The sequence below is a fragment of the Myotis lucifugus genome, unplaced genomic scaffold (genome assembly GCF_000147115.1).
Source record: "Myotis lucifugus unplaced genomic scaffold, Myoluc2.0 scaffold_8, whole genome shotgun sequence".
Classification (NCBI taxonomy): Eukaryota; Metazoa; Chordata; class Mammalia; order Chiroptera; family Vespertilionidae; genus Myotis; species Myotis lucifugus.
This window is the reverse complement of record NW_005871056.1, coordinates 1,313,979-1,338,415: the sequence shown is the minus strand read 5'-3', so window position 1 is coordinate 1,338,415 and position 24,437 is coordinate 1,313,979. Positions and strand designations below refer to the sequence as shown.

The 24,437-nt window shown below is 39.2% G+C and overlaps 1 protein-coding gene across 5 annotated transcripts in view; it reads right to left on the bottom strand.

Annotated features, from left to right (window-relative positions):
* SATB1 (SATB homeobox 1) overlaps positions 1-24,437 on the bottom strand; it is a 102,125-nt gene that overhangs the window by 58,604 nt on the left and 19,084 nt on the right. For 3 of the 5 annotated variants that reach the window (XM_006083655.3, XM_006083658.3, XM_023749455.1), the window contains exons 1-5: positions 22,711-23,656; positions 19,784-20,018; positions 15,898-16,074; positions 14,998-15,124; positions 14,115-14,238 (exon numbers count right to left, since the gene is read on the bottom strand). In XM_006083655.3, the coding sequence (XP_006083717.1) occupies positions 14,115-14,238; positions 14,998-15,124; positions 15,898-16,074; positions 19,784-19,994 (639 nt within the window). In that variant the 5' untranslated portion in view covers positions 19,995-20,018; positions 22,711-23,656. Of the gene's footprint in view, positions 1-14,114; positions 14,239-14,997; positions 15,125-15,897; positions 16,075-19,783; positions 20,019-22,699; positions 23,657-24,437 lie in introns of those variants that run through there. The other 2 variants (XM_014450470.2, XM_014450472.2) reach the window with 2 other exon arrangements.

Below are 24,437 nucleotides of genomic sequence, written 5' to 3'. Positions count from 1 at the left end.
GAACGTTCAGGGAAGAAAGGACTCAGGCTGACAAAACTCAGTCGGTTTAGATCCCAAGTTCAAATGCTACACACAGCATCGAGCAGGGAATCGGCCACGGCTTTCCTATGCTGGGAAACAGGATTTGAAAGTCAGCAGAAATTGGCCGTGGGTCTCACAACCTCAGTGTGACACGATACTCTCGTCCTGGGAGCCAAGTTGTAAGCTTTTCTAAGATCCATAAAGCACATGTCTACGCCCTAGGAGGGGCTTCGGTTCTTTCTGGGAGTCTGCTGAAGTTCCGATCTGAAAGAATGCCATCTTCGCAGAAACCCCGGCATTCTAGAATGATGCCATCTGCCACAGGCTGAGCTTCCTTCGCAGCCAAATACATTATTTATAACCTTTCTAATTGTGAAAAGGTAAGGGTGGAATTTTTCTAAAGCCTGACGTAGATATAGTGAGAACCTTCTGGACCTTGGCTCAAAAAATACTGCAGGTCTCTAAATTTGAAACACAAAAAAGCAAACAACAAACAAAACACCCACAAGGAATCAGCGGAGGTTACATAATTTTTCAAAATGTTATATCCTTCCAAATCCCTACTAGAACGGGACATTCACCGGAGGTGTACATTTATAACGCATTCAGAAACTAAGAAAAGACGGTTTTATTTTTCGACTTAAGTAGCCAAGCAAGAGGTTTTAGGGAGAGGTGAAGCCTTCTGAAAAAGAGGTTCATCAATTGGGGAAAGGCAGTGATCTGATTACCCTTAAAATTGCTTTGTTGTGCCTTTAACAACAACAAAAAACCCACCCCAAAACAATGCTAATCAGGTTATTCAATCATTTAAACCAAAACTGTTCATGCTTTTCTGCCAAATCAACCAACCACAGCAAAATCTGTTATCTCTGATTGCTCAGCTTCCAGTCAAAAAACAGTTAACCCCCACTGTACCAAAAGTTTTCCAAAATACCCTCAGAGCTCTGCACGCTCAGGGAGAAAAAAAGAGAAAGCCATGTCATCTTTAAAGGGTAATTGGAGTGTGGTACCCTATTTGCATATGACAATATACTCTAATACACTGAACAGCCTGTACCGGAAGCCAGCAACTCCCTAGCATTGCATGTGATCTCCATACTGGCGTTTTGTGCACTGTTGGGGTTTTGTTTGTTTGTTTGTTTTGTTTGAAACAGGACTGCAATATCATGATCCAAACTTACTGAAGACTTGCTGATGGTTTAACTGAGGCGGGAGAAGGTAGCAGGAAAAATCTACAAAATGGTGGTTCACCCAGGTTTAAAGCTTTCAGGCTCCATCAGCAGAGAGGGCAAAGGCTACCACGACTTATTTACACAATTATCTAAATACGATTAAACAGCTGATGGACAAATATTAAACTGGAAAATGTATAGTCATTTCAGCTTAATATAATCCTCTTTCTGTAAACACCCAAGATGATTTTTTTCAACCAGAACAGTCCTGACATCTCATAAGCCTAAGGGTGAATAGCAAGAGATTGTTTTTGATAGTTATAAATATTCAAAAGACATGCAGACCATCTGCTTTCATAATACAGGTAAAGCAAGACTGAAATGGTGACTGCTGTATAAAAATGATTCTTTTAACAAAGTCTTCCTCTCCTCGAAAACTATAAAGACAGATGTCAAAAACTGTTTACACAGAGCAATCAGGAGCGTGCAAAATGTAATATTCCTTTTACACACAGTGCTTGCTAAAGAGATTTTTTTTTCTTTTTCTTCCCATCTGTGTGTTGCAACACATTTCTACAAGTTAAAAACATTTTTTTCAAACAGAGATCTCATGAATACCCAAAAACATGCTATCTGGTTTCTGAATGCTAATTAATTTCAACTAAGGAATCTGAATATCTTTTTCTGTAGGAGGAATGTATGTTTTGAATTGGAATACTCTGGAGAGGCAGCAAGAGAAATCAACTTGCACAGGTTTAATTCTATAAGGCAATTTTCATGGTTCTACCCTGTCTGATCCATACATATATATGTATCAATTATGTCCGTGCTTTAAATGAAAGCATATCACTGCTAATGTCTCTGGCATAAAGTCTAAAATAATTGTTTTCCAAGATAAATGTCTGCAGATGCATATATATATATATATATATATATATATATATATATATACACACACACACACACACACACACACACACAGAAGCCTTTAACTTTTAAGTCGATGTAGAGTGATGCATAAAGCTCTACAGTTAATTTTCAGAACTGGAACACTAATCTTGACAGTAACCTTTTTATGTATTGTATTAATGGCACAGAGGCATTAAGCACCTTTTTATAATTTTCAATAAAATGAGCATTTACTGAACAATCTGTCAAACTGCTGGCTCTCTATTCTTTTACATTTTTTTTTGAGAAGTGCAAGATCATACACTCCGATGTTCCTCTCATTTCTCCAAGTCCTGTCTGCCTATGGGCCGAATTTTTACAGCAGTCTTCATGGATGCATGCGGAAAACTCAGAGGTCAAACTTAAATTTCAGATCAAACAGAACCAACTCCGCATTCAAATACAATTTCAATAGGAATTTTCACACAATTGGGTTTTCTTTTAATTCCAAAGGATAGCTAATACTGCAAACAAGCTCCAAAAGGCATCATGTGAGATAGTGTCATGGAACGAATTTGTTGAAAATTAACAGGTAGTCCCCATCTGGTATTTGGGGGTGGGAAGGAAGGGAAATGGGCTTCAATTTATGAGAAGCAAATGGCAGGATTTCTAAGTGTAATATTCTGTTTGTGCATGTTAGCTTATGTTCCCCAAATCTTTCCCTCTGGATCCTCTATTGCTTTCTAAGCTATCCTCTTGGGAGATACAACTGGGGCATATTCAGAATCTCAATTTGTTGAGAAGAGACTAATCACGTCTAAATTTTACTTAAACTCCAATTGTCATAGTTATGGCTCTTGCCATCTTGATCAATCCCAGTGCCTGAAAAATGGCATTTTCACACAAGGGTTACGAAGATGCACTAACAAGGGAAACTCAATACAAAGCTCTAAAGGAATACAAAAGAAAAGCACAAAGAGAACACATCCAATTTGGTTTTAATTTTCTTAGCATACCTCCTCAAGATGGAAATGCGATCATTTCAAACACATAAATTTTATTTAATGATTTAAATATGCAATTCGTAATTTTTTAAAAAGAAAACGTTGGTTCACAGTTCATATGGCTTTTTCACATAATTAAAGTAATTTTACTAAGACCCAGATAATATCTTTGACCAGATTCTCTATTCAGTTCTTTTGTGTAAGTACCTATCTAGATTTTTCTTATTACACTGAAACCTTCTTACTCAAACTAATTGAATATGTTAGTAAAGACCTTAAATTAGAAAATATTTGTTAAAAGGTGTATTATTACCAAGGGCATATAATATTTCAAATTAACTGCACATAGAGGCTTACAATTGTTCATCTGCAGTATGAAGGGAATTGAAGTAGATATTCTCCAAGGTCCCTTCTAACAGCTTTAAGATTGTATGAAATCTATATGTCTTCCCAAATAGAGGTCCTAGAAGGTCTCCTTTAGTGACTAAAGAAGATGCAACTGTCATGCACACCATCCATTCTTAGGCATTCACTATGCAAACGTCCCCAACTGGAGTTTATTTTTAGAATGGTTAAAGCCCCTTGGTATCTTGCTTATATATGATTACAAAAAATTTACCCATCACTAAGTTAAACATTATGCTACTCCAAATAGGATTTATACAAGTTTTTTATTAGATAGATCTAAATCCAATGAGTTTGATTTTATAACAAAAACTGTTTCCTAAAATTCCAAATCTCTATCAACTGACACATTTGCAGAATGCTTGCTTACTCTTACTCTGATGATCCTTGTGTGGTTAAATCTCCCATCCTCTGGGGAGATCAAATTTTCTAGTGTCTGTGCTTAGAAATAGCAGAAAAAAAAGAATACCAAATTTGTGTTAAGTTCCAGGGATCCTAAATAGAGCACATTGAAAAGCTTTAAGCCACAGAGTAGGGGCGGGGGGAAGCAGTCTGAAAAATCCATTATTCTAAAAGTAAACACTAGAATTAGGTTCTGTAACTCTTCATGGATTTCATATTCCTTCTTTGCATTCCTTCTTTACATGAACACTATTAGATTTTAAGCTACATTACCTAAAAATTGGGGAGAAAAAAACAGTCTGGCTTTTAGTTTTTGATGGAGACGCCAGAACTCTGGGAGTCTCCTAAATCCTAAGGACGCTCTCCCCACAGGGGCTCCCAAAGGTTCCTTATAAATAACCTTCAGGTCTGCACAAACCCTAGGAAGCCCATTGCAGGGTCTGTGGACCCCTCAGATCTGATCCAAGATTTTACAGGAGACTAAGGGCTAAATCATGTTGTTGATTTCTGTGTTTTATTGTTAGCTATCCACCAAGACTTCCCACGTCCACTGGATAAATATAAATCAATGTCACCTCTGGATCAGGTCATAAAGAAAAACCAAACTAATCAGATTCATCTCTATCGATATTACAAAAATGCTTCATTTCGGGAAAATGTCATACGCTGATAATCACCGATTTTGTTGTGGTGAAATGGCAAAAACGAACAAACAAAAAAAAACCCCACACATGTTGGACGGGTTAGACATCGTGAATTAACGAGCCCGTCCATCACTGGAGGTGTGTGCTCTCGGCTGAGCTGGTGAGGGGGGTGGGTAAGCGAAGTCCCTGAGGCGCGTTCTGGAATGACTGAACAGTTATCTACACTTGCAGCTCTCTCTAAATTCAGGTGATCCAGGACCTTTATAGCTGACATATACATTATATGTTTACAGGCTTAACCAGAGTCTCCAAGGCCAACTGTGGACTTGTGCACATCAATTGAGGAATGGACACTGTGAACTCACACGGGGTGGTCCTGGCTGTTAGCATTTCTGTGTTGGCAGCATCAGCATCGTTGTCTATAAATCATTTAGACTGTGTTATTGAAGTTTTCCCTCTTAATTTTATTTTTAAATATGAGAAATGGACAAATGGGACTAAAATATGTTAGTGAAGAGATTTTTCTAACTAAAAGAGATTTTAGATTCAGTAAAAGAAAATGTGGATCTCAACTATAACACAACTGAGACAAAAGGAAAAGTATTAGTCACACTGAAATATATGTTCAATTATGAAAAATTTAAAATGCATAGAAATATGGTGCTAAAGATTGTGCTTAATAGTGATGTATAATTAGGTCTTTTATAGCATTTTTTTTAGAACTCTGGGTCCCCTGTACTTGGTCAAAACTATTGTTCAGGTTACCAACATGTAAGTGCCATACATATATATTTAAGAATATTACATATAAGTAAAAATATGTAACAGCTTGTAATGTAAGCAGGTTTTCTTAGAAAAAAATCCAGAAGCAATTTGCTCTTGGGTATGAAAATTCAAAATGAAGTATAACAGGAAAAATATTTTGTAAGCCAGGATACTATAGATAAAATACAACTAATAAAACTACTGACAGAATTTATTGGTTCATGAAATTAACATGGTGAACATCCTATGAGGATATTTCAGTTTACACATATTTTTGAGACCCTACTGTGTGCCAGCATTTATGATTATGATGATGAATAAAACAATCCCTTTTGTACACAGACTATTACAGTGTACAGAGGGAGACCAGTTAGTCCAGTTAATATCAGAACAATGAAGAAAGCACTCTGATGGGTACAGAAAGGGAATAAGAGCCTGAGAATGGGGAGTGGGGTGAGGAAAATTAAAGGAAAGGACACTGGGGAAACTCACATCCAGAAGATAGTCCCATGAGGCATCTTTATCTTTTTCACATTGTGCATCTAAAGTGTCATATTTACATAACTTGCCAATGTGCTTATTTAGAGCACAAGGCTCAAGTCTTCCCCCACTTCCATTTTAAAATACATCGAAACTTTTTAATGATTCTACGAACGATGCTAAAAGGATCCCTCAAAAAGTGAGAATGAGTTATAACACAGTCCTCTAATTTCTTCACAAATGGAAAGTTCTTGGTTGTTTCTATAAAAAGGAAGCTTACATCAAATCTATGTAGCAGCAAAGTTTCCTAGGCTATGCAGCACCCACAAATGCAATTTCAAACTCTCCATCCCATGTCTTAGTAAAACAACTCAGGTTACTGAACACTTTAGAACTGAGTGTTGTTCTAAATGTTGTACAAGTATTAACTCATGCCATTCTCATAACAGTCCTGCAAAATTAGTACTATGATCTTCCCACTTTTCAGATGGGGAAACTGAGGCACGGAGAGTCATTTGCCCAAGCTCACAGACCTCATGGAATGAAAGCTAACAGCTCACGAATCAGTGATGACGAAGACCAATGACACACAAATACTCACACGCGAGCAACAGAATGAAGTTTCTGAAGAAATGTATTACTTCAAGAAATAGTTCCATTAAGAAATAAAAAGAAAGCACAATCAAGCTCTGTCCTCTGTTAACATAATCCTGGAGAGTTTTAATACTTTTTGGGAAATAGCTATTTGTGAGGTTTCAAATAGTTAATACTTGTTTCGGTTTGCTCCATATTTTTTAATTGCCTGGGAATAAATGCTGAATTGACAGTAAAACAGGAGAAGCCCAGGACAGTCGGGGGTACCCAATGAGGAAGTACCCTCCCTGTCTTGTCATCTAGATACGAATGTGATCTCAAATAATGCTAACAATTAAAGCTTCACTCTTTCTTCACTTTCACCCTATCATCTGGTTTGCATCTTTAACTCCTCTGAGTAAACTAAATTAGATTAGCATGTTCATGGGAAAATACTGCAAAACAAGATTTCTTTTTTAAAGAAGTAAAGAGGATGACTGAAGAGGATAAAGTTTTAGAGTGAGAATGAGAGAAAGAAAAAAGAGGCTGTTAAAGGAAGTCAGACACCTTCCTGCAATGAGGGATTCTGCAACCTTATGAATTGTCCATGATGAAACTCCAGCACCCCATAATAACGCTGCATATTAGAACACAACACAATCTTGTATTTCTGTGGTGCCCTTCGCGCAAGCATCCCAGGGTGCTTTACAATCATTATGAGTTAAAATTAAAACTGAAGCACATACAATTCCTAATAGAATCATTTTAAAAATGCTAAACAGAACAAATAACTTTTAAGTCTAGATTTAAAAGTCCCAACAGCCAGAGCGTTCCTTACTTCAATTGGCAATGAGCTGCAGAGCCCGGCTGAGCTCTCCCCTGTTATGTTAAAGGCTCTCTTATGTTTTCTATGCTCAGAGCCTGAGATGATCAAATGGTTTCCAATGAGAAAGAAAAAAAAATTGGGTGTATCTGTTTGTTTGGATTATCCTGAATTTAGGGTTGTTGTTTGTTTGTTTGTGTACGAGTTTGTAAGGGGCTCAAATTTGACATGAAATAAAGCAGGTTTAAAAAGCAAATCCAGATAGAGCCCAGCTTGAAATTTCAAGTCATAATTGTGAAAAAAAGACACTCAAAAAGCACTCTAAAGCTGGCTCTGTTTTAGCAGGAAAACCAGATTAATTAGCATGTACCAGTTAACTTAAACACACACACACAATTAGAACATAGCATTTAATAGGCTTTCACCCAGGCCATGTCTACTCCTAAGCCTTGGAAGTATTTATTATTCTACAAACCAGAAAAAAATAGGGGAAATGCTCTCATGATATGGTAATTTTTCTTGCATTAGTGATTTTGAGGTCAAAGGAAACCTGTTCAAGATCTAAAACAAAGCAGAGGTAAAAAACCTATTAAGTGAAAATGAAGTACTTACACATTGTTAAGCATCCCTAAATTGGCATGGCTTAAACTCTTTTATGTTGTACTATTGTGAAAAGATAGTGGCCATAAAATATTTGAGATCAATCCACTGTAAGTTAGGTGCTTTATTAAGTTCAGCCCATTTTGATTAATATTTCTAAAAGGTTATAGAGAACTAACATCAAGCTACAGTAAAAATTTTATGTGTCTAAAGCAGCTAAAAATGAGATTCAAAAAGTAAAACTTGCAATTTAGAGGACACTTCTACAGTAGACTCTATGTATTATAATATTAACACGAGCAGGTATCTCACTGTCTGAAATATCTTGTGTTGCAATATTTTCCCAAGAACAGTGAGAATGAAGTAATAACTGGTTCAAAAAAGGAGGCAGAAAAAATTATTTGGTGTAAGTTTAGCAATTCACACACAATTATGCCTATAAGACTGGTTACTATTTCCATTATGGACCTTGCCATTAATACAATTGCTGAAAGTGGTAATAAAATCCAATTAGTATCAAGTACTTCAGTGCCTGGAAAAGCAGATATTCACAAGCTGGAATTCCCATGGTCAGTAGGGTAAGGACTGGGATGTTTTTTTAATTTTAAAAAAGGAAAGAATACAGGTATTTCCCAAAATACATGGTAATTAGCAACAAGATTTATAATATTACACTAGGAAGATGCAGGCACAAAATCCTACAAGCACACTTCAAACAGGAAATTTCTAGTTTGTTTGGTGTGGATTTTTTTAGAGAGGAAGGAAAGGAAAGGAGAGAGAGAGGGAGAGGGAGAGGGAGGGAGGGAGGGAGGGAGGGAGAGAGAGAGAGAGAGAGAGAGAGAGAGAGAGAGAGAGAGAGAGAAGGAGGGGGAGACAGAGAGAGTTACATCAATCGGTTGTCTCCCATAGGCATCTGGGATAGAGCCTACAACCCAGGTATGTGCCCTGACCTGAAATCAAACCCGAGACCTTCCAGTACACCAACGATGCTCCCGACTGAGCAACACTGGCCAGGGCAGGAAACTTTCCAGTTTTAAGTGGAGTTGCCAGTTATATCCTCATCCTTAAAATCAGTCCAGTGGATGACTAAGGTCTATACCAGTGATGGCGAACCTTTGAGCTCGGCGTGTCAGCATTTTTAAAAACCCTAACTTAACTCTGGTGCCGTGTCACATATAGAAAATTTTTGATATTTGCAACCATAGTAAAACAAAGACTTATATTTTTGATATTTATTTTATATATTTAAATGCCATTTAACAAAGAAAAATCAACCAAAAAACGAGTTTGCGTGTCACCTCTGACACGCGTGTCATAGGTTCGCCATCACTGGTTTATACTTTCAGATAGACTCAAGAACTGCTCACTGTTTCCAATGAAATGTCTGACATGGTCTTGGGGTTCAAAACAAAGGGCTATTCGCTCCATTATACCTACTGATCAAGATGGATGTGAGGATTGGGGGGAGAAGTGACTGCCACAGAGCTGTGACATTCAAATCTTCTGGAACCTCAATATACCACATCATTCCAGAAGTCAGCCCCTGTGGGCTGAATCACCCTCTCATGCTCAAAATTAGGGGTACGAGATGATGGTTCTTTTAAAAAGCAAGTTATTATACAAACAACAAAATCAAAGATCTAAAAACACATGTTAAAGAAAAATTTCAATAGTGAGAATAAAGACAACTGGAAAGCTGTAAGTAGTTATCAATACTTCCTAGAAATCTAAATATCTTATAAAAACATCAAATTAATTTGAGAACGCCTTTTTAAAAATAGTCCTTTACTATGTATGTGAGCAAGAAGGAATCCTGGTTAAGCTCACAAGCTCCAGGTATGAATTCTTGCCCCTCACCTAGCAATGTAACCATGGGCATTTATTTAAACATTATATGCCTCAGGTTCCCGAACTGAAAATGGCAAAATATAAAACAGGGTGATAGAAGTGCTCTTGATACTAAAGCACTAAATCAAAATTAACTATTATTACTTCAACTATTAAGGTGTGTCATCCTTATTATTTCACTGGAAATAGGAGTCTGCTGTCATACAGCAGACTGTCGATACATATTTCTGAGTGTATAAATATGTAAATATGTGAATGAATGTCATAGGTTAGGCTCTCACATGAAATACAATATATGAATACTGATGCTGCCTGTTCCTTTGAGAGAATGTGATTATCAGTGTTTCCCAAAAAATATTTTAAAATGTCACTTCAGTGCAAAAGTTATGAAAAAAATTACAAAGTGCAGTTAAAAATATGTAACAAACAGGGCTTTTAAAATTGTTGCTCCAGTGTTATTTATAATACAGAATGAAAATAAACTGAACACAGGTTTATTAAATGTCTAAGTTCCAGGGAATCAGCAGAGTTAAATTTTAAATGCTAAGCTCCAGGAGGGCAGCACAGTTTCCTTTTTTTAAAAAAATCTGTTTTGCCAATACATAATTTAAAAAATCTAACACATATTAGACCCTGATGCTGGCAGGAAAATGAAAACCCAAAAATCCTTTTTCTCAATATTACTTCTAAATGGAATGTTCACATTTGAATTCATTTTCTATAGCCTTTGCTACTTGAAAATAAAAATGTCAACTCCTACTTAGTTTATGTAGGACCTGGGCTTGGAGCTACTTTTCCCCAGGTGAGAAATAGAAAATAACGCAGTGCCTTCAAATGTGAAGGCGGTGACATATGTGTGCGCACGCGCACCCCGGTGTGGGGTGTGGATGGGTGGTAATAATGCACCTATCACATGAGAATCTCTCAGGATTATCTGACCTAAACATTTTCAGAAGGAAAGCATTAGGCTGGTAGAAGTAATAACTGATGTTTACTAATGATACATTCAACAAAATGAATCTATCCTTGTACTGAATATATATATAATCTCCAGTATTTAAAAGTTCCATTTCTGATACTTCAGAGAAAACTAAAATCAAAATGAAAGGCAAAATGTTTATTTTTTCAACTCCCGAATCTACACTCTCAAAGTTCTCATGACCACAGGCTTTCTGGTCCCCGCATCAGACTTCATTCTCTGCATTACGTGGGGTTCAGAATACAACATCCAACTTATCTAACCATATCCCACTGAAAAAAAGCAAGAGTAACGATACAACGCCCAACCTCAGATCTGTAACAAGCGAGGCATTTCTTATGTCTTAGAACATTTTACAAAAATAAACAAACATGTGGGACCAAAACTTAATAAAGGGGTGTCAATCTATTGGGGCAGATTTATGATAGGAAAGCAGTACTGCAAATAAAGAAAGCTATGAGTTATAAATGAAACCACATGCACACTTATGGAACCTCTGCAGCTGGAGAAAACTTTGCAAATATTATCAAAGAAAATATTACTGCACCAAAATGTTAAGTATGCATTTTAAAATCAGCACTTACTTTAAAATGTATCATTGGGAAAGGACTTTCGGGTCAGTCAGTAACCAGCATTTTGACTTTAATCTCTGGGGACAGTGGCTCCTCTATCTGTCCAAGGAGAAGTCTGGGAAAGTAACACGTCCTAGTTCTATGATTCCAAGTCCCAAATGGACTTCTGCTTTAGCAAGATTGAGACAATCCTCCTAAGAGAATCGGAGGCAGGGTTTATCTGACACCAGGAGGCAAATTCCTGCTGGCTCCCCTTCCCATTCCTTCCTGGCCTCTACTCTGTAAAGGGAGTCTGTTGCCCACAGGGTAGACATCTGCTAAACATAGTATTAGGGGATCCTGTAGCCCTAAGTGGCTACAAGGTTATTTTATCATATTAAACAAAACAACTCTTACTGTACAGCAAAATGTGAACACTGAATTGTATGCTGAAAGTTCTTAAGTGAATGAATAAAATCTCCACAGGGGGTCAAAAGGTCTTAATACAGGATTTCTTTGTGTTGGGTCCCGTTTTATACAAGACTGAGACAATATTTATTTGCTAGGCATTTTTTTTTTTACCATAGCATCTTCATCACCAAATCTTAGCCTCAGGATAAAGAGTCATTTTTGCCAAACTCAGCATATATTTTTGGCTTAGTCCTTAGAGAGCCTGAATTTCTTGTCTTTAATAACTTATGACAGCAAATAAAATAAAAGAAAAATGGAAAATAGTTCATTATCAAAACATTCTGAATTGAGTATCAGATTCATGGAGTTTATTTTACAGAAAGGATAGAAGATGTAACAGAATATAGAATAAGTCCCTCATTTAGACAACAGACTGCACTTTCTTCATAGTATTAAATATTAAATTAATTTCAAATATTTGCTGCCACTGCTCAACTATGCATTTTTTCAAAAGATTTCTTTAAAGAAAAGATGACTGTAATTACAACTGATGTTGAAGATGCAGCCTAGTTTCACCACTGAATGATTACTGCAAAGTCTACACACACACACGCGCGCGCATGATCTTCTAAAGGCCTCTCTATAGGAATTCACCAATATATGACTCCAAAACCAAGTCCCAAATTTCATTTTGTCATTCAGTTTAATGTTATAACTGTCTGTATTCAATTCATTTCCCATGATAACATTAAGTAAATTCACAATTATATTTATAAGCTACAGTGAGGTGGAGTTTACTGGCCGAATGTTGATGTCATTTAATAATGAGTTCTCACTGCCTATATTGATAAATACTGTACTTGCATCCTCCTCCTCCAGTTCACAATACATGTGTTAAATCTTTGCCTGAATTTACTTCCAAAATCAATGGGACACTTAGTAACATGAAGATACTTGAGGTTCCTATTCTGGGTGTTGCTACATGTATTACCTCTGAATTTTTTAAAAAAAATGAAGTTTATTTCGAGGACATTTCCAATTTTCAAATGCTAGTAACCAAGTGGCATGTTATCTGGAGTTGTCTGCAAAACCCGAAGTCCCAGAGGTTAAGAGTCACCTGCTTCATTCAATCATCCTATAGATTTCCGTGTTTCATTAGTTTAAATTATTTTGGAGGTGTATAAAGTCACATCCTTTCTACTCCACGGGTGAACGAGGAAGGACAGAAGGAAGTGAGCTTGAGTTGCTCTGAATTACAAGAAACTAACATTTAACAACACAGGTAATATTTTACCTGTGGCTAGAGCTCACCTTAAAAGAACATAGCAAGTCATCATTAACTATCAACTTAATTCATTTGCTTTGCTCCTATAACTGCTAATAAATACCAAAGGAATACTGATGGGCTATATTGCAGCAAACCTGCAATGCATGGAGGTTCCATGAAAAGGTAGCACAGAAGCCCACAAGCTTCCTTCCAAAGGTGCCCTGTATCTTCATGAGCATCACATCAGAAACACATTTTAAGACTCCCTCAATTGCAGACATGTTTGTAGCAGAGTCGTACAGTTCAAGTTCACATGACTGACAGACTGACATTCAGAATTACATTTTAAACTTGAACTAAAAGAAAACCTTAAACATCTAGTTCTATCAGCACTTTAATTATACTATGTCACAGGATGACCTAGCGCTGCATTTGGGCACTGGGGATGGCTTTATACCACGTTTATGTAGTGACCGCATAGGCAGCCCATGAAAAGCAGGTTCATAGCACCTTTGCTTTTTTTTTTTCAAATCTGAAATTAGCTGAGCACTATCCAACACAATGTTTGGTTTTTACATTTGGAAACAGGGGCGGTCTCTCTCTCTACAGTTTTAGTAACTCTCCATCAAAATTCATTCTAAAAAAACCAAGCACAATAAAAATAGATCTTTGTCTTATTCCAAAAATTCCTGGTGGTATGACAGGCATCTCAGAGGGGGGGGGGAAGGTAAAACAATGCCCCCAAATTAGTGAGAAACTCCTAAAGAACAAAAGCTACTCAACCTTTAGTTACAGGAGATTTCTATTCTTACTTTTATAATTATTACTACAAATGCTCTTTGTAGTTTTTTATTTTTATAATGAGCTAAGTATTAGACAACTGAACTCATTTAATTCAGGCAGCATGATGAAGTTTTCCACGTTAACACTTACAAAGCCATTCACTGCAGGCTCCTGGAAGTGTTACTACCTTTACTCTTCCCTACATCAGAGCACTGGGGAGAATGGAGCTTCCATGCTCAGAAGAGGAATGGGAAAGCCAGCCAGCAGAGGCTGCTGAGCCGTTTTTCCTTTGCTCTTTTCCCAAGGGAGAAAAAGTGTAAAGGCTCTGTTCAGAATGAATGAGGCGTATTTTTAAAAGTCACCAGTGGTCAAGCCACTTGGCATGTCTGGCAGATTCTCGCTTCCGATACCGGTTGCTTAAGACTACGGAGCCCCGTGGAACCTCACATCAGGGCTGCCCGGGATGTCTTATTATTTATTCCACGCTCTGCTCAGTACCTGTGAAAGGGGGCACTCCTTGGCCAGCGAACTCTGATTCATATCTTTCAGGAGGTCCTTCAGAGCATTCCTCACTGTGGTGTGCGACCATTGTTCAGGAGGCAAGTCTTCGAGTTTGGGGCAACTATGTGAGACAGAGATTAGAAAGGGGATTATTACAAGATTGCATCCCGCTGCAAAACATTCCTTTAAGACAGACAGATTTCATTTTGCGCATCAAACAGATGCATCTGGAGATTGCTCTCGGTCTCCTGATTGTTCCGATTAGTTAATTACTTTATACAACACATCTGCTGTATCGATGCATGAATTATACATCAGCTGCCTGTGGTGGCTATTTTTTCATGTTACTTCTACCTTCCTGCTCTGATGCGCTCGGGAAGACAATTTAAGGTGTACTGCTTTCTCACGAGCAAGCAGGGAGAAGCATGAATGTATTAACCATTTTCCTTTCGTGACTCCGTTCATACGAATTAAAATGGTAAAAAACTATATAAATAAGCAAGGCCGCGGCAAGAGCGAACAAGGCATTCTTTCACAAAATGTACACAGATGGCACTGTTCATGATATGCAAAAATATTTTTCTCTTAAGTAAACTTTATGTAAAATGCCTTCTTGTAATGCATCATTTCATTGACTCAATATAAAGTCTCGTATTTTGATAACCTGCACAAACCTATAAATTTGGGGGGTGGGGGTGGGGGGTTGCTTTTAAATTCTACACTGAAGTTAGGAAAATAAAGCAGAAAGGGTAAGGTAACAAAATCAATTTTAATTAACCCGTCTGAAACACAGAGGAAATAAAAAGGTTGACCAGAGATGCTTTAGTTAAAAATATCAGGTAACTAGAATGTTTTCCCCTAGAACGCTGTCCTGACTCACCTGTGTAACTGAATTTTCAACGTGACCACATGATACACGTCTTGAAGCATATCCGCTACCGTAGCATCAGGGGCATCTGTCACATAAGACAGTGGAACTGGATTCCACTTTCCAACCTGGATTAGCCCTATTCCAGATAAAGAGAATATGTCACTACAGGTTTTACCCTTCAGGTAATACATCTGGTAGTTTTTTTCTTTCTTTCATGGCCCCCACCACAAGCAATATTGTTATTTCTGTCTGAATGATTCCCTTCCCTCTAAAAGGCAGGTCAGTGAAAATATTCATAGCTCAGCTTTCCAAATTGTGAAATTATGTAAATGACTGTAGGGTTGTTTTATTATTTTGGAAATCAAACCCCATCAATAAAACCGATGCCCAGGCCACATTTTCCTAACTTACAGGAAGTTCTAATAAGACATAGCTGAACCAGTTCTAAATGGCTTTACGATTCAGATAAGATTCTCTATTGCAAAGGGAATCAGCATTGAAAAATACTTTACAGCCCATAAAACCATCAGAAACAGAATAAAAGAAACAGAACTAGATATTCAGTCATAAATGCAAATTGACTCTCAACAGTCCATCTGCTCAAATACGCTCCTCACTTCCTTGTGGGTCCTCAGTGGAGCAGATTATTAAGGTCAATAAGCATACTAATGATTCAGCTGAAGTAATTTAAAAAAAAAATCTACCTCGACATTCCACATGAGCAAAATGTGTGTTAACTAAACCAAACTGAATTAAGCCAATTTTTTAAAGCCACAGTCTATAAGGAACCAGTGTCATCATACACAGCCTACAGTTCTTTGAATAAAAAAAAAAATATTCAGAGCTTTCCCTGGGAGGTAAACAAAGGATGCCAAGCAATTTCCCCAGCCCTGCACGTGCGTCATTTACCTTTGGCCTGGGCAGCAGAGCTGTGCGAGTAACCCAGAGACAGCAGTGCCATTTCTATCAGCTGGTTGAAAAGCATGTCCTTTCTCACCAACACAAATTCCGCATGCTCCTCCTTGCAATCGTATTCAATGGCGTTTTCATAATGTTCCACCACGCAAAACACCGGTAGCATGGTTCCTATCGAAGAGACAGGGAGGAAGAGATGCAAACCAACAATCTTCAGAAATACAGTCTGGGGGAGGGAAAAAACACACGAAGCCATGAAAATAAATCTTCACAACAGTGAGAGAAGGGAAGAGACTGTTTCCCAGGCAGACAGGGCACAGAAACACACAGGCACGCACACACCAACATATACAACCTTTTCTCTGTTTCAGAGTTGAGAGAGAAATATGGAAACAGAATGTGAACCTGCTCCGAGGGTAAGTGGGGCTCTGCTTCCATCAAGATGAGTGAATGCAGAATTACCTTTCTGATCAAATGATACTGCTGACGAGAGAGAAGTAGGTGTCTTGTCTGATCTGTTGTGAGTGGTAATGTAGACAGTGTGCAAACCTGACTCACTCCAGTTGTCTTCACAAGAACCAACTTCACGTGGCCTACAGGCTTTTGTTAATATTAAACTATCCCTTGTTTGTGCCCAAACAAATTACCTTTGGCCATAAAATGATTAGCCTTTTACTTCCTTTTTAGAGATTTTACTTTATAATGCTTCCATAAAAGGAACGCAAAACTTAACCAAACTGACGCTCAAAATATAGGATTTCAATATGCGCATAATGTAGATAAATAAGATTTTTATTTTGATGGCTCCTCATTTAATCTACCTGACTAAAAACATATCACAGTAACCATATGTCTTTAAAATGAACAGTCTTGTTGTAGTAAATGGGATGAAAATGAGAGCGGGAAAAGGAAACTGGCCTCGTATCAGGACATATTAGGATCAAGGAATCTGCGTAGATTCGATGTTCTCTCTATTTACTTTAATCCAATGTAACAACTCAGTAGCCAGATGATGAATCGGCACAGGCCACACCGGGGTTAGAAAAAAGGCTTCTGGAAACGGAAATCAGGGAACGCTGTAGCACTCAAGGTGTTCACGCAGCGAGCGCACTGTCAGACTCCCAGGGATAAGCAGAAAAGGGTTAAAAGCAGATGCATCTGAACTGCACTGTGGCAAACTGCCAGGAGGGTATCATCTTTACCATAAATGATGGCAAGGGTTACTTTAACAGGGCACCCAGGATCCTCAATTAGTCCCGTAACATTAATGCCTCTTTAAGCTCTGCCCTCTGGACTCGCAGAATCCTACCAACTTCTGAAGATGTCCAGCGCATGCCAACCAGAACTAAAAAATCGGGATTTTCTACTGACACCGGAGATGCCCTTTAAAAGTGCTCTATTCTGCAAACAAAAGCTGGCAGTAAAACAGCTACATTTTTCTACACATGCCTCTTCACCAAAGCCTCAGTGAACTGTTCACAAGAGATTCTAGCTCTGAAAAAGAAAAAAGAAAAAAAAAACACCAAAACCTTTAGGTTGACTTAGAAAAGCTCACAAACTCATTCGGAGATATCCAACAGGCGAGGCATAAAAAAGCAAGCCGTGAAGCTTGCCAATATTCTTGTCATTCATTCGGCTGTTTTATACCAGAGAGAGAATCCGCCAGGGATCAGAAGATTTGGGGAGACCACAGCAAAAACAGCAATATACAAACTGGTGATTTCTTTCTTGGCTTGGAGGTACTTTGGCAAAATCTCCTCAACAAATAAACAAAAACATCCAACCCCTTTTTCTTAAGCCACATCTCAGCCACAATTTTTATCTAGCACCTGTCAAACAGAAACCAGACACAAAAAATAAAATTAAACACACACACACAAAAACACACACCACCACCACCACTAAAAGGCTTCAGTGATTTTTGTTGTTTGAAATAAGCAAGGAACCTTCTTCAATTAAACAAAATAAATCACTATCAAGGCAATACTGTAAGGAAAAAAAAATCTTTTGAGCAGGAAGTGAAATTACTGTAGTTTGGTTTCTCCTCCCCCTGTCCTGATGTCTTCAAAGAGTTGGGTTAGTACAACAAAAACATATGCATTGATTTTTCCTCTCCAAGGAGGAGACTGACTTGTCCTACTACATGCTGTTCTCCTTAGACCTATGACATCACTGTGGGTTTTTCAAACGACTGAAATATATTGGATATATATCTTCGGCTTTATTTATCGGGACCCCGTAGGTAATGAAAGGTGGCTACTGATAAAGTGACAACAGTATCATTTAATTACAAACCTAGCCGCTAAATCTTCCAGCAAACTGTCACGGTTGCCCTCCTGCTATTGGGAGTAACGCTGAACAGGAGCCTTCTCTGAACTGTCTGATTATTTGTGAGAGTGTTTGGCGAGACTTCCAACTACAGCAACTTCATAACCTTCCAGCATTAAAGGGGGAGTGCACTGGCCACTGCCGACTGCTAAAAATACCGCATGATTTAAACCTGGAGGCAGTCTTAGAAGCTTTTGCTGAAGGTTTATGAGCCTGTGTAAACAGCACGTCTGCCATAAGGAGCAGTGAAGTCTGTAGAATCCTTGTCTAAAACTGTCCTGGCATTAAAAGTTTGCTGTGCAAATATCACATAATACCAGAGACAGCTGAAATCTCCTATTTAGGAATTTATGGAACTTATATGTTTGCAGGCGTCAGAAAGTCTTTTTTATAGAGCCCCAGTGCTTCACAGTACAATATTAATGCACTCTGTTTGAAAAGCCGTAATAAATTATATTTTTAATGCTCTTACCCTGGCTTTCTTAAGATGCATACATTCTTGGCAAACAATCAATAAATAGGGTAATCATGAGTAGAGGCCAAAGAATTTGCTGAAGTGCTGTTTTTCCATTTTTAATAGATAAAGATCTAACAATACGGTCTGCTGTGTCTGTTCATTTCAGGATCAATATATTCTTTGTTTTCGCCAAACCAAGGAAAAAATAAATGATTGTATGATAAATGTTATGCATCAAACACAATGAAATTCCTCTGCCTTCTAACTTTATCTACTTAATATTCTCGGTTGCTAAAAGATGGCATTTTTATCCTTTGCTTAGCAAATGTAAGGGAAATCTGAATCCTATACACATTTATTCAGAGACAAAATAAAGACCATTATGAGGCACACACATTGTAACCAGGACAGGCACTGCTTTACATAAACAAGTGTTGAACACAAAGTTGTCCAACTTCATCAACTTAACATGAAATGGGTAGAAAGGAGTCAGTTACACATCCTCCCCTTGTAAACATGCCTAAATCTGCACTTCCTTTTATCAAAAATACCCAGTTATAGCAAACATAAAAACTAGAATGATCAGGTTTTTTCATTGCTAAATAATGCATTTGCTCTTAAGAAAACAAGCCACAAAAATGACATCACAAAACTTTTACATCATAGCACACAAGATTTCCATTACCTCTGAACCTGTCTTTTACAACTAGCGAATCTTATGGAAAAGCCAGTGTCTTATTCTTAAGCAGGGCAAGAACAAGCAATAGCCATGTATATATCCTCTACTTCCCTTACACCTTATCCATGGAAGCCTTGGGTAGCTAAAGACCATTATATTGAATTCAGTCCTTATCAACCTAAATGTCCAACAATTCCTGTCTGTAGTAGCAGAGTACGATGCTCCACTCAAACACAGAGCCTCCACTTTCAAAACGTGACTGACACTGCAGCCAGGGATGTAACTAATTTCAGAGCAGAAAGAGAATCAAGGCAAAGAACCTACAAAGAGTGCTCTGCCTCTCCACACCCACACAGAGCAGCCTTGGGTAGGCACAGGGCTCACAGCTTTCCAGGATTTGGCTTGAAAGTATTTACCTTTCCTAAGGTTGGTTTTCATCAGATGGCCCGAGTGTTTTAAAGGCACTCCCTGCATTTTTCCACCTGTACTCCCAAGCCTTCCTCTTCCCAGTGGGCTCCCGTTCTGCTCCAGGCGGGCAATCTTGGCTGGTGGACCCTTCGTATCGCTCACATTGTTAGACATTTCTGAATGTTCTTTCCCCTGAGTTGCCTCGTTCAAATGATCCATACTCAGTTACTCTCTCAGGATCACCTGCCAGAATTTAAAAAGAAGATGCGGTTAGAGGGGGGTGTTCCTCTCTCTCTCTCTCTCTCCCTCTCTCTCTCTCTTTCTCTCTCTCTCTGTATTTACATACATACATCATGTAAATGTTTTACCCCTAGATATCTCTCTTCACAAATATAATTTGTAAGATTACTCAGCTAGATATATAACATAATGTATATGTTACTATATTTCTAGATGACAGCATATGTCCATTCAAGTTAACAGAATAATTTGTGAAAACTGTATTAACACACGTGAATAAAAGGTAATTTGTGACCTACCACCAAAAGTAAGTGGGGGGAAATGGGCTTTACTTCTAAAACAAGAATCACCACAATAGAGCCAGAAAGAAAATAAATTATATTTATACAGTCCCAATTTTTAAAAATTAGAAACTCTTTACAAAACAAAACAGTAACACTTTAATCAAGAATGGAAAAATGATTACAGTCCAAAATATTAGTTAAATCTGTTGTATATATATTTTTACATATAGCTTAATTTTTGAGAAAAAAAACTATACATGTATATACATACCACCTCAAAAGAAGGTAGCAAACACCTAATTTTTATACTCCCCAATGGCTTTGCAGGTAAATTTGTAGAAAAAGTTTTCTACTATAAAAGTTTCAAGAGTGACCTGTTAAATATCTAGTTAAGTCTTGGCTCAAATGTGTGATTGGATCATCTCACCCCTAAGCAAATGGATGTTAGGTGGAGGACTTCTTCAAATATTCCAAGTACTGAAGCATTACGACTCACATGTTTAGAGTTAACATTTAGGAGTACTTTAGTAACAGAATGCTCTTAACTTAAGTAGCAAAAAACGTGAAAATACTTTGTGATATTAGCATTAGATCCAAGTGCCAAACTGGCTTTTAAAAAAAATAAATCTTGATTTAGGTAAAACACAATTGCCAGTTTTCAAAAATAATCTCAGTATGCAATGAAGTTAACATCTTGGTTGACTTCAAAAAAATTTATAGATAATTATTTTCAATTACACAATGGACATTAATTTTCATACGGTTTATGATAAAACAATGAGTACAATACCCAAGTCACTTCTAAAATAGTTGTAACTAGAATTGATAAGAACAGGTGAGTGGAATTATGAACTTTCATAGTACTTGAAATACTGAGCTTACCAATACTAAGGGGGGAAGGGATCATATTTCAAAAATCAGAATATGATAATTATTACTTTCCTCCAGCTGTCTAGTAATTTAACATCTCTTGTACTTTTAAAAAATTATTACACCGGAAAAGCTATTTAGATCCGATTAATTGAAAGCCAGCTTATATTAGCATGGCTTTTCTAGAAGCATGTTTTTCTTCTGTTTAACCATAGATTACTCTGTCCAATTTAATCAAGAAAAGAGGTGAATGGGGAGGAGGGAGCAATGGTAATCTGTAGGTTTAAAAGCAACCTTAAGAATGCCAATTGAAGAACTCTAAAGTTTGAGAAATAATGGCTATTTATCCTTGTACTCCAGGGTGGCACGCTGAGAACTAAAGGTTTACCATTGATCGAGGTCCCATCTGTTTTTGGTTATGAGGTTCATTAACAATAAATGTGCCTCTTTTAACCACTTTTTATCAAGATTACTCTTCTCCATTATATTAAACTAAAGCCAAAATTAGAGAGCAATGATTATTAACTTATTCAAAACACTCTTTGTAATGTTACATGTGGATTATAATACAGAGCTGCTTTTTTTTTTTTTTGAAAGTGGTTGCCTTACCCTAGAGCAGAAAATGAATTTTAAAACATATGATTTGAAAATACTTCACCCGTGGGGCAATTTTAAGAAAAAAGGAAACATCAGCATCAAAATGAATGCTAAAAAAACATATTCAGCAGTCTTGAGGCTTAGCAGCATTATAAAGTATACAGCAAGTGAAACTGATAGATGCTAATTTAGTTAATGTATTGATAATCAAAACATCATATAGGTCATGCACAATTGTCCTCCCAACACCCACCCATAAGCGTCAATTAAACACTCAGTCATCTTGTAAAAAGCTTTACATTATAAAGCAAAATTACATGCACATAAAACACCCAATTTACTCATTTAAACTCTATGCCCAAGGCTAAAGTTCACCAAACCTCCGTTTGGGATTGCACAGAGCAGCCTCCACTGGGCCTGCTGGACTGGCAGCCCAGGAACTAACTCGGGTCTCAACAGATGCCAGGCTCAAGAGTTTCTTGTGAGTTACACATTTTAAAGTCCATTTTCGTGTAACGTTTGGTTGGCACACAGAAAGCAGGCTATTTTCTCAAAATCCCATTTCCCAGTCCATCAACTAAGTCCATATGTGATCGCTACTGACTAACACAGTGAAGTGAGACCCAGCAATTATTTCCCTTTACACGAAAAAAGAAAAGCACGACATTCCGGTTTCAAGAACCTTTTTGGGTTTTTTTGGTTTCTTGTTTTTGCAATGTGGGATCCTTCCAGGGAGTTCCTTGCTAAATGGCCTCCCTCACCCCCACCGAACCCCATAATCACATTTTAAGAGATTATGCCCTTATCCATTCCACATGGCCGGCACGATCCAGGCCAAGCTTTCACTGTGACCTTTTAAAGAGACAAAGAAGCAAAGTACTATCTAGAAACAGAAACACTGCAGTTTTACTGAGTGAAATTAGCAAAACCGACCTGAAACTCACCACTTCAAAACTTGACAGCATATAAATAACAAAAACAAAGGAGATTTCCTTTGCAGCCCGGGTTCTTGAAGAGAAGTTCAAGACTGATGTTTTCTGTCCTTTTTTTTTTTTTTTTTTTGTAATTAAAAAAAAAAAAAGCAGCAGACCTGAAGGCGACTTCCCCTGAAATTGTATTATTTTCTCTTCCCCTACCCCCGCCCCCCTAAGCGGGGGAAGGGCAGAAATAAAGGCCTAGAAGAGTAGCCATGGGGGGGGTGGAGGGGGAGAGTGTTAAAAAAAAAAAATCACAATTCGAAAAACAACGTATATGGTTTGTAAAATGTCTAACCTCAGAGAACGGGGTTTTCGAAGGGGGAGGAGGGGAGAGTGGGAAGTAGGGAGGAGGGCGAAGATAAAATTGATCTGACAAGTGATTCGTTGGGGGGAAGAATCGTAAAAACAAAGCAAACCCTGCGCACTGTGGTGGAGCTGGGGAGGCGAGGTTGGCGGCTGAGGATTCTTTTAAAAAGAGGAGGAAAAATTCACTGCGGACCAGGTCTCCGGGAAGGGGAAGGAGGTGCCCTCGCGGTGCCCCCTCCCTGGGCTCGCGCAGGGTTCGCGGTGCGAGGCCACAAAGTCCACTCGGGCTGTCACTCGCAAGCCCGCTCCCCGCTGACCCCGGAGAACGCGGCGAGGGGGAGGCCACCGCGCCTCCCCTCCCCTCGCCCCCGCCGCCCTCCCCAGCAATTGCGACTGATAGGAACAAACCTTAAACTTTCTTCCCACCGCCTCGCACCCTCACCGGGGGCATCTACCGGGGGAAAGCAAGGTGGGGGGCAGGGAGCTCGCGAAAAAAAGCCCGAAAAGCACTAAACGCCACTTTTGATTCGGCCCTCGCTGACGACAGCCCCGAGGACCTCTCCCTGCCCATGGGACGCGGGCTGCGAGCGTCTGGGGAGCCGAGTGAGTTCAGAGAAGAGAGAGAGAGAGAGGATTAGTGGGGGAGGAGGAGAGAGGGGAAGGAATTAGAAGACACCAAGAGCCACCTCCCCGCCTCAGAGCTACACCCCCCCCGCCCCCACCTCCCCCCCAAAAAAGTCGCCACGGTCTCACTCGGCCAGAATCCGAGGCAAACAAGGAGCACCACAATGGCCCTGGGCCTTGGGGGGGGGGGGGACGGGGGGAAGAAACGCAGGAACCCCAACAAAACTGAGGAGGAGTTTCCCAAAATGCGAGAGCGGGGTGGGAAGCGTCCTCGGGAGTCGCCCCGGCTCTCGGCTCGGTCCCCGGGCGGCTAGAGGGCGGCCGTGGCTGCTGTTGTTGTGGCGAGGCCGGTGGTTGCTGGGTGGCACAGGGAGAGGTGTGTGCGCGTCTGTGTGCGTGTGAGCGCCAGTCCCCGGACGGGGCTGTTTCTCCCTCTCCTCTCTCTCTCTCTCTGCCCCCCCCTCGCTCGCGCTCGCTCTCCCCCTCGCTGCCGTCTCTGCCCCCATTAAATTATTAGTTGACTCATCCCGGCCGCTGTCGCCGCCGCCGCCGTGCCCAGCTCGGCTCCGCGCGTCCGCCCGGGCTGCAGCCCTCCCACGCCGCTGCTCCTGCTGCTGCGCCTGCCGCCGCCGCTGTGGCTGCCTCTTCTTCCTCCTCCTCATTTTAATACAAAATCACCCCGCTCGCAGCCCCAGCCCAGAAGCACGTAGCCTCTCCCCGGCCGCCCGCCGTCGCCCCGAGCCCTTCCCCCTGGGGGACCGGCT